The sequence below is a fragment of the Eucyclogobius newberryi genome, unplaced genomic scaffold, assembly GCF_026437365.1.
Source record: "Eucyclogobius newberryi isolate DKJ021-1_F unplaced genomic scaffold, fEucNew1.0.hap1 SCAF_6, whole genome shotgun sequence".
Classification (NCBI taxonomy): domain Eukaryota; kingdom Metazoa; phylum Chordata; class Actinopteri; order Gobiiformes; family Gobiidae; genus Eucyclogobius; species Eucyclogobius newberryi.
Window position 1 is genome coordinate 41,859,683 of NW_027316278.1, and position 12,500 is coordinate 41,872,182.

The 12,500-nt window shown below is 56.2% G+C and overlaps 1 protein-coding gene across 1 annotated transcript in view; it reads left to right on the forward strand.

Moving 5' to 3' along the window:
- riok1 (RIO kinase 1 (yeast)) overlaps positions 1–12,500 on the forward strand; it is a 52,863-nt gene that overhangs the window by 3,925 nt on the left and 36,438 nt on the right. Inside the window, exon 2 of the mRNA XM_072433353.1 lies at positions 11,867–11,999. Coding sequence (XP_072289454.1) covers positions 11,867–11,999 — 133 coding nt within the window. The remainder of the gene's footprint in view (positions 1–11,866; positions 12,000–12,500) is intronic.

A 12,500-nucleotide genomic window follows, 5' to 3' on the forward strand; every position in this document is an offset into this window, starting at 1 on the left:
GGTCAGAGGCTTCAACAGTCCAGGGGTCAGAGGCTTCAACAGTCCAGGGGTCAGAGGCTTCAACAGTCCAGGGGTCAGAGGCTTCAACAGTCCAGGGGTCAGAGGCTTCAACCGTCCAGGGTCAGAGGCTTCAACAGTCCAGGGGTCAAGCTTCAACAGTCCAGGGGTCAGGCTTCAACAGTCCAGGGGTCAGGCTTCAACAGTCCAGGGGTCAGGCTTCAACAGTCCAGGGGTCAGAGGCTTCAACAGTCCAGGGGTCAGAGGCTTCAACAGTCCAGGGGTCAGAGGCTTCAACAGTCCAGGGGTCAGAGGCTTCAACAGTCCAGGGGTCAGAGGCTTCAACAGTCCAGGGGTCAGAGGCTTCAACAGTCCAGGGGTCAGAGGCTTCAACAGTCCAGGGGTCAGAGGCTTCAACAGTCCAGGGGTCAGAGGCTTCAACAGTCCAGGGGTCAGAGGCTTCAACAGTCCAGGGGTCAGAGGCTTCAACAGTCCAGGGGTCAGAGGCTTCAACAGTCCAGGGGTCAGAGGCTTCAACAGTCCAGGGGTCAGAGGCTTCAACAGTCCAGGGGTCAGAGGCTTCAACAGTCCAGGGGTCAGAGGCTTCAACAGTCCAGGGGTCAGAGGCTTCAACAGTCCAGGGGTCAGAGGCTTCAACAGTCCAGGGGTCAGAGGCTTCAACAGTCCAGGGGTCAGAGGCTTCAACAGTCAATGACGGAGAACGTCTCGATCAACCCGATCATTTAAGATATTTCAATGGAAAAATCCAAATTCAACCTTTTGTAGCCGTTATCCTTTATTTTGGTAGCGAAGGCGAGCGGGGGGAACATGCGGGGGACACGGGCGCCGCCATGTTTGTTGTGATTACGCTGCTGGGCTTGTTTCCGTCTCAGAATGCAAAGCGCGTCAAATTTAATATGAAATCGACACCTTGATGGTGAACCATGTGAGCGGTGGCAAAGCCAGTGGCGCCGACAGTGTCAAACCATTAAAGAAGTCTGTTCTATAGGCAAATGGAGGACTGAAAATGTAGACGGATGTGCGTCGTGTAATGCGCTCTCCCCCTGGGATGATAAAGAAGTTGTCCAGTGATACAAAATGATTCAACACGGCGCTTTTTGGAAAATACGGTCGGTGAGTGGGCGAGATATAAGACCAAAAAATAATAATTTGGCGTCATTTTGACAAAATGCTGACTTTGTTTTTCCAGTCGGCTAGTTTTTTTCCAGGTCGGTCGGGTTATGGCAAACAGACATATTTTTTTGCTTAGCCTAGATATCCATCCATTATGTCCATGGCAGGAGTTTTGAGACCTAAATGCATTTTCCACATTTGAGTGGGATTGGAGTGTCAAAAATAGTCTGTATTGCTTAGTTAAATTGTGCCCAGTATTTCTGCACAACAGGACAGTCCCAAAACACATGGTAATGATCTGTCTCCCGGCAACCACAGTCTCTCCAGCATCCGGCCCCTCCCTGTGAATAATGTGCACTCTGACCTGGTGTTATGGGAAATTATTAAGTCACATTCTTCCAACAAATGTGACTCAGAGCACCTCCACTGTGATGTACATCAGGCTGAGAAATAGATTTTCAAAGTTAGGGGCCAGGGGGGCCCCTACATAAAAAAGTTAGGGGCCCCTCAGCAATTTCAGGGGCCCACAAGCGCACGCGGCATGGTCCCCTGTTATTAGCATGCAAAACAATTTAAAGTACTTTTATCTTTTATTTGATATGAAGAGCACAAATAGTGAATCATATAAACCAGAGATCATGATCTTTAAAACTGTTTAATTTAATAAAATCGTGTTTATTAGATACAAAATAAATACTGTTTACAGCATTTGACACAATGAGATCTTGTGGAATATATGAAATCACAGCCTACAAAATAAACTACTAACATATATACATTGCCCCGATGCTAACAACTCCAAAGGGCGGGGCCCTTGGGGCCCTTGGATACTTCAACATTGACAGAGCTTTTGTTGCAAACAACTTTAAAAAGACTGAATTGTGGTAGAGATTGATGCTCGCCAACATAGAAATCACTTTCGGCGCAAAATTAGAGCGAGCATTTCCGAGTACAACCGAACACAACCGAACGCAGGGGCCAATCAGATGCCCGCTTTCATCGATATTACATCACGGAGACCGCTCGGCCAATGAGAAGCGAGAAGACGTGCGAAGTGGGCGTGTCTGTCAAAACGAAACTTAAGCCATGAAAATGCCCCGAATATGGACAAATTACTAGTTAAATCTTGATTTTTTTTTTTCGAGGAATTTAGATACAGGGGCCCGGGGCCCCTCCTAATTCAAACCCCGGGCCCTCCACTGTGACGTGCACACACCTCCACTATGACGTACACACACCTCCACTGTGACGCACACACACCTCCACTGTGACGTACACACACCTCCACTGTGACACACACACACCTCCACTGTGACGTACACACACCTCCACTGTGACACACACACACCTCCACTGTGACGTACACACACCTCCACTGTGACGCACACACACCTCCACTGTGACGCACACACACCTCCACACACACCTCCACTGTGACGCACACACACCTCCACTGTGACGTACACACACCTCCACTGTGACACACACACACCTCCACTGTGACGTACACACACCTCCACTGTGACGCACACACACCTCCACTGTGACACACACACACCTCCACTGTGACGTACACACACCTCCACTGTGACGCACACACACCTCCACTGTGACACACACACACCTCCACTGTGACACACACACACCTCCACTGTGACGTACACACACCTCCACTGTGACGCACACACACCTCCACTGTGACGCACACACACCTCCACTGTGACGCACACACACCTCCACTGTGACGCACACACACCTCCACTGTGACGTACACACACCTCCACTGTGACGTACACACACCTCCACTGTGACGTACACACACCTCCACTGTGACGCACACACACCTCCACTGTGACGCACACACACCTCCACTGTGACGCACACACACCTCCACTGTGACGCACACACACCTCCACTGTGACGCACACACACCTCCACTGTGACGTACACACACCTCCACTGTGACGCACACACACCTCCACTGTGACACACACACCTCCACTGTGACGCACACACACCTCCACTGTGACGCACACACACCTCCACTGTGACGCACACACACCTCCACTGTGACCCACACACACCTCCACTGTGACACACACACACCTCCACTGTGACGCACACACACCTCCACTGTGACGTACACACACCTCCACTGTGACGTACACACACCTCCACTGTGACGCACACACAGCTCCACTGTGACGCACACACACCTCCACTGTGACGTACACACACCTCCACTGTGACACACACACACCTCCACTGTGACGCACACACACCTCCACTGTGACGCACACACACCTCCACTGTGACACACACACACCTCCACTGTGACGCACACACACCTCCACTGTGACGTACACACACCTCCACACACACCTCCACTGTGACACACACACACCTCCACTGTGACGTACACACACCTCCACTGTGACACACACACACCTCCACTGTGACGCACACACACCTCCACTGTGACGCACACACACCTCCACTGTGACGTACACACACCTCCACTGTGACACACACACACCTCCACTGTGACGTACACACACCTCCACTGTGACGCACACACACCTCCACTGTGACGCACACACACCTCCACTGTGACACACACACACCTCCACTGTGACGCACACACACCTCCACTGTGACGTACACACACCTCCACTGTGACGTACACACACCTCCACTGTGACGCACACACACCTCCACTGTGACGTACACACACCTCCACTGTGACGCACACACACCTCCACTGTGACGTACACACACCTCCACTGTGACACACACACACCTCCACTGTGACGCACACACACCTCCACTGTGACGCACACACACCTCCACTGTGACGTACACACACCTCCACTGTGACACACACACACCTCCACTGTGACGCACACACACCTCCACTGTGACGTACACACACCTCCACTGTGACGTACACACACCTCCACTGTGACGCACACACACCTCCACTGTGACGCACACACACCTCCACTGTGACACACACACACCTCCACTGTGACGTACACACACCTCCACTGTGACGCACACACACCTCCACTGTGACGCACACACACCTCCACTGTGACGCACACACACCTCCACTGTGACGCACACACACCTCCACTGTGACGCACACACACCTCCACTGTGACGTACACACACCTCCACTGTGACGCACACACACCTCCACTGTGACGTACACACACCTCCACTGTGACGCACACACACCTCCACTGTGACGCACACACACCTCCACTGTGACGCACACACACCTCCACTGTGACGCACACACACCTCCACTGTGACACACACACACCTCCACTGTGACGCACACACACCTCCACTGTGACGCACACACACCTCCACTGTGACGTACACACACCTCCACTGTGACGCACACACACCTCCACTGTGACGCACACACACCTCCACTGTGACGCACACACACCTCCACTGTGACGCACACACACCTCCACTGTGACGTACACACACCTCCACACACACCTCCACTGTGACGTACACACACCTCCACACACACCTCCACTGTGACCCACACACACCTCCACTGTGACGCACACACACCTCCACTGTGACGTACACACACCTCCACACACACCTCCACTGTGACGCACACACACCTCCACTGTGACGCACACACACCTCCACTGTGACGTACACACACCTCCACACACACCTCCACTGTGACCCACACACACCTCCACTGTGACGCACACACACCTCCACTGTGACGTACACACACCTCCACACACACCTCCACTCTGACCCACACACACCTCCACTGTGACGCACACACACCTCCACTGTGACGCACACACACCTCCACTGTGACGTACACACACCTCCACTGTGACGTACACACACCTCCACACACACCTCCACTGTGACGCACACACACCTCCACTGTGACGCACACACACCTCCACTGTGACGTACACACACCTCCACTGTGACGCACACACACCTCCACTGTGACGCACACACACCTCCACTGTGACGCACACACACCTCCACTGTGACGTACACACACCTCCACTGTGACGCACACACACCTCCACTGTGACGCACACACACCTCCACTGTGACGCACACACACCTCCACTGTGACGCACACACACCTCCACTGTGACGCACACACACCTCCACTGTGACGCACACACACCTCCACTGTGACGCACACACACCTCCACTGTGACGCACACACACCTCCACTGTGACGCACACACACCTCCACTGTGACGCACACACACCTCCACTGTGACGCACACACACCTCCACTGTGACACACACACACCTCCACTGTGACGTACACACACCTCCACTGTGACGTACACACACCTCCACTGTGACGTACACACACCTCCACTGTGACGCACACACACCTCCACTGTGACGCACACACACCTCCACTGTGACGTACACACACCTCCACTGTGACGCACACACACCTCCACTGTGACGTACACACACCTCCACTGTGACGCACACACACCTCCACTGTGACGCACACACACCTCCACTGTGACGCACACACACCTCCACTGTGACGCACACACACCTCCACTGTGACGTACACACACCTCCACACACACCTCCACTGTGACGCACACACACCTCCACTGTGACCCACACACACCTCCACTGTGACGCACACACACCTCCACTGTGACACACACACCTCCACTGTGACGTACACACACCTCCACACACACCTCCACTGTGACGCACACACACCTCCACTGTGACGCACACACACCTCCACTGTGACGTACACACACCTCCACACACACCTCCACTGTGACGCACACACACCTCCACTGTGACGCACACACACCTCCACTCTGACCCACACACACCTCCACTGTGACGTACACACACCTCCACTGTGACGTACACACACCTCCACTGTGACGTACACACACCTCCACTGTGACGTACACACACCTCCACTGTGACGTACACACACCTCCACACACACCTCCACTGTGACGCACACACACCTCCACTGTGACGCACACACACCTCCACTGTGACGTACACACACCTCCACACACACCTCCACTGTGACGCACACACACCTCCACTGTGACGCACACACACCTCCACTCTGACCCACACACACCTCCACTGTGACGTACACACACCTCCACTCTGACCCACACACACCTCCACTGTGACGTACACACACCTCCACTGTGACGTACACACACCTCCACTGTGACGTACACACACCTCCACTGTGACGCACACACACCTCCACTGTGACGTACACACACCTCCACTGTGACGTACACACACCTCCACACACACCTCCACTGTGACCCACACACACCTCCACTGTGACGCACACACACCTCCACTGTGACGCACACACACCTCCACTGTGACGTACACACACCTCCACTGTGACGCACACACACCTCCACTGTGACGCACACACACCTCCACTGTGACGCACACACACCTCCACTGTGACGCACACACACCTCCACTGTGACGCACACACACCTCCACTGTGACGTACACACACCTCCACTGTGACGCACACACACCTCCACTGTGACGCACACACACCTCCACTGTGACGCACACACACCTCCACTGTGACGCACACACACCTCCACTGTGACGCACACACACCTCCACTGTGACGTACACACACCTCCACTGTGACGCACACACACCTCCACTGTGACGTACACACACCTCCACTGTGACGCACACACACCTCCACTGTGACGCACACACACCTCCACTGTGACGCACACACACCTCCACTGTGACGCACACACACCTCCACTGTGACACACACACACCTCCACTGTGACGCACACACACCTCCACTGTGACGCACACACACCTCCACTGTGACGTACACACACCTCCACTGTGACGCACACACACCTCCACTGTGACGCACACACACCTCCACTGTGACGCACACACACCTCCACTGTGACGCACACACACCTCCACTGTGACGTACACACACCTCCACACACACCTCCACTGTGACGTACACACACCTCCACACACACCTCCACTGTGACCCACACACACCTCCACTGTGACGCACACACACCTCCACTGTGACGTACACACACCTCCACACACACCTCCACTGTGACGCACACACACCTCCACTGTGACGCACACACACCTCCACTGTGACGTACACACACCTCCACACACACCTCCACTGTGACCCACACACACCTCCACTGTGACGCACACACACCTCCACTGTGACGTACACACACCTCCACACACACCTCCACTCTGACCCACACACACCTCCACTGTGACGCACACACACCTCCACTGTGACGCACACACACCTCCACTGTGACGTACACACACCTCCACTGTGACGTACACACACCTCCACACACACCTCCACTGTGACGCACACACACCTCCACTGTGACGCACACACACCTCCACTGTGACGTACACACACCTCCACTGTGACGCACACACACCTCCACTGTGACGCACACACACCTCCACTGTGACGCACACACACCTCCACTGTGACGTACACACACCTCCACTGTGACGCACACACACCTCCACTGTGACGCACACACACCTCCACTGTGACGCACACACACCTCCACTGTGACGCACACACACCTCCACTGTGACGCACACACACCTCCACTGTGACGCACACACACCTCCACTGTGACGCACACACACCTCCACTGTGACGCACACACACCTCCACTGTGACGCACACACACCTCCACTGTGACGCACACACACCTCCACTGTGACGCACACACACCTCCACTGTGACACACACACACCTCCACTGTGACGTACACACACCTCCACTGTGACGTACACACACCTCCACTGTGACGTACACACACCTCCACTGTGACGCACACACACCTCCACTGTGACGCACACACACCTCCACTGTGACGTACACACACCTCCACTGTGACGCACACACACCTCCACTGTGACGTACACACACCTCCACTGTGACGCACACACACCTCCACTGTGACGCACACACACCTCCACTGTGACGCACACACACCTCCACTGTGACGCACACACACCTCCACTGTGACGTACACACACCTCCACACACACCTCCACTGTGACGCACACACACCTCCACTGTGACCCACACACACCTCCACTGTGACGCACACACACCTCCACTGTGACACACACACCTCCACTGTGACGTACACACACCTCCACACACACCTCCACTGTGACGCACACACACCTCCACTGTGACGCACACACACCTCCACTGTGACGTACACACACCTCCACACACACCTCCACTGTGACGCACACACACCTCCACTGTGACGCACACACACCTCCACTCTGACCCACACACACCTCCACTGTGACGTACACACACCTCCACTGTGACGTACACACACCTCCACTGTGACGTACACACACCTCCACTGTGACGTACACACACCTCCACTGTGACGTACACACACCTCCACACACACCTCCACTGTGACGCACACACACCTCCACTGTGACGCACACACACCTCCACTGTGACGTACACACACCTCCACACACACCTCCACTGTGACGCACACACACCTCCACTGTGACGCACACACACCTCCACTCTGACCCACACACACCTCCACTGTGACGTACACACACCTCCACTCTGACCCACACACACCTCCACTGTGACGTACACACACCTCCACTGTGACGTACACACACCTCCACTGTGACGTACACACACCTCCACTGTGACGCACACACACCTCCACTGTGACGTACACACACCTCCACTGTGACGTACACACACCTCCACTGTGACACACACACACCTCCACTGTGACGCACACACACCTCCACTGTGACGCACACACACCTCCACTGTGACGTACACACACCTCCACTGTGACGCACACACACCTCCACTGTGACGCACACACACCTCCACTGTGACGCACACACACCTCCACTGTGACGCACACACACCTCCACTGTGACGCACACACACCTCCACTGTGACGCACACACACCTCCACTGTGACGCACACACACCTCCACTGTGACGCACACACACCTCCACTGTGACGCACACACACCTCCACTGTGACGCACACACACCTCCACTGTGACGCACACACACCTCCACTGTGACGTACACACACCTCCACTGTGACGTACACACACCTCCACTGTGACGCACACACACCTCCACTCTGACCCACACACACCTCCACTGTGACGCACACACACCTCCACTGTGACGCACACACACCTCCACTGTGACGCACACACACCTCCACTGTGACGCACACACACCTCCACTGTGACGCACACACACCTCCACTGTGACGTACACACACCTCCACTGTGACGTACACACACCTCCACTGTGACGCACACACACCTCCACTGTGACGCACACACACCTCCACTGTGACGCACACACACCTCCACTGTGACGCACACACACCTCCACTGTGACGCACACACACCTCCACTGTGACGCACACACACCTTCACGTGGTGTGTGGTTCGCTCACGCTGCCTGCTGCGCTCGGCCGTGCGGGCACTGAGCGGCGAGCGGCCACTGAGCACCTTGCGGCCGAGCGGAAACCGAGCGGCTTAGTGGGCACCTAGCGCAGCAATATGCCGCTCCTAAGTGGCGGAGTGTGATCATATTGGCTTTCCATATCGAGGGTGTGAGCGCCAAGAAAGGGCGTGAGCGGAAATGTTTTGGTGTCCCACCGCCATCCTCAAACCTCAGCCCAGCGAGAACACTGTAGATATTATTCCCTGTGAAAGTTCAGAGGGGGGGACAGAGCGGGCAGAGGGCTGGACAGAGCGGGCAGAGGGCTGGACAGAGCGGGCAGAGGGCGGGACAGGGCGGGGCAGAGGGCTGGACAGAGCGGGCAGAGGGCTGGACAGAGCGGGCAGAGGGCTGGACAGAGCGGGCAGAGGGCTGGACAGAGGGCTGGACAGAGCGGGCAGAGGGCTGGACAGATGTGGGGGACAGAGGGGACAGTAGGGGGGGACAGAGGGGGGGACAGAGGGGACAGATGTGGGGGGCAGAGGGGGGGACAGAGGGGACAGTAGGGGGGGGACAGAGGGGACAGTAGGGGGGGGGACAAAGGGGACAGAGCGGGCAGAGGGCGGGACAGAGCGGGCAGAGGGCTGGACAGAGCGGGCAGAGGGCTGGACAGAGGGCTGGACAGAGCGGGCAGAGGGCTGGACAGAGGGCTGGACAGAGCGGGCAGAGGGCTGGACAGATGTGGGGGACAGAGGGGACAGTAGGGGGGGACAGAGGGGACAGATGTGGGGGACAGAGGGGGGGACAGAGGGGACAGATGTGGGGGGCAGAGGGGGGGACAGAGGGGACAGTAGGGGGGGGACAGTAGGGGGGGGGACAAAGGGGACAGAGCGGGCAGAGGGCGGGACAGAGCGGGCAGAGGGCTGGACAGAGGGCTGGACAGAGCGGGCAGAGGGCTGGACAGAGCGGGCAGAGGGCTGGACAGAGCGGGCAGAGGGCGGGACAGGGCGGGGCAGAGGGCTGGACAGAGCGGGCAGAGGGCTGGACAGAGCGGGCAGAGGGCGGGACAGGGCGGGGCAGAGGGCTGGACAGAGCGGGCAGAGGGCTGGACAGAGCGGGCAGAGGGCTGGACAGAGGGCTGGACAGAGCGGGCAGAGGGCTGGACAGATGTGGGGGACAGAGGGGACAGTAGGGGGGGACAGAGGGGACAGATGTGGGGGACAGAGGGGGGGACAGAGGGGACAGATGTGGGGGGCAGAGGGGGGGACAGAGGGGACAGTAGGGGGGGGACAGAGGGGACAGTAGGGGGGGGACAAAGGGGACAGAGCGGGCAGAGGGCGGGACAGAGCGGGCAGAGGGCTGGACAGAGCGGGCAGAGGGCTGGACAGAGGGCTGGACAGAGCGGGCAGAGGGCTGGACAGAGCGGGCAGAGGGCTGGACAGAGGGCTGGACAGAGCGGGCAGAGGGCTGGACAGAGCGGGCAGAGGGCTGGACAGAGGGCTGGACAGAGCGGGCAGAGGGCTGGACAGATGTGGGGGACAGAGGGGACAGTAGGGGGGGACAGAGGGGACAGATGTGGGGGACAGAGGGGGGGACAGAGGGGACAGATGTGGGGGGCAGAGGGGGGGACAGAGGGGACAGTAGGGGGGGGACAGAGGGGACAGTAGGGGGGGGGACAAAGGGGACAGAGCGGGCAGAGGGCGGGACAGAGCGGGCAGAGGGCTGGACAGAGGGCTGGACAGAGCGGGCAGAGGGCTGGACAGAGCGGGCAGAGGGCTGGACAGAGCGGGCAGAGGGCGGGACAGGGCGGGGCAGAGGGCTGGACAGAGCGGGCAGAGGGCGGGACAGGGCGGGGCAGAGGGCGGGACAGAGGGGGGACAGTAGGGGGGGACAGAGCGGGCAGAGGGGGGGACAGATGTGGGGGACAGAGGGGGGGACAGAGCGGGCAGAGGGGGGGACAGAGGGGACAGTAGGGGGGACAGCTGTGATTTCTTTGTTCTTTGAAAATTTCGTCTGTGGTTTGTATTCATGAGCTCGAAAATTATGGTATATTTGAAATTCAATTCTTTATTTTATTTCTTTATTAATCTGTGATTTGTTTTGATGTAGCCATTATGTACTTATTTTAAACTGGTTAAAAAAATATATATATATATATATATTTTGATTTAGTCATATCAGTGTGGAGATGGAGCTGAATGATGACCAGCTGGATTCTGATGCTGAATATGAGGATGATGAAGATGAAGACTATGAGTGGGCGTGGCGATCAGGCCATCTTACTACGACTGGACCCAACTCTCAGGTTTGTGCACTACCAGGGCCTGACCGCACACACAGCAGTGTTTCCTTTACCAGATCCAAACCAGGACTATTAACAGGACTATAACAGGACTATAACAGGACTATAACAGGTCTATAACAGGTCTATAACAGGTCTATAACAGGTCTATGACAGGTCTATAACAGGTCTATAACAGGTCTATGACAGGTCTATGACAGGTCTATGACAGGTCTATAACAGGTCTATAACAGGTCTATGACAGGACTATAACAGGTCTATAACAGGTCTATAACAGGTCTATGACAGGTCTATGACAGGTCTATGACAGGTCTATAACAGGTCTATAACAGGTCTATGACAGGACTATAACAGGACTATAACAGGACTATAACAGGACTATAACAGGTCTATAACAGGTCTATAACAGGTCTATAACAGGACTATAACAGGACTATAACAGGACTATAACAGGACTATAACAGGTCTATGACAGGTCTATAACAGGTCTATAACAGGTCTATG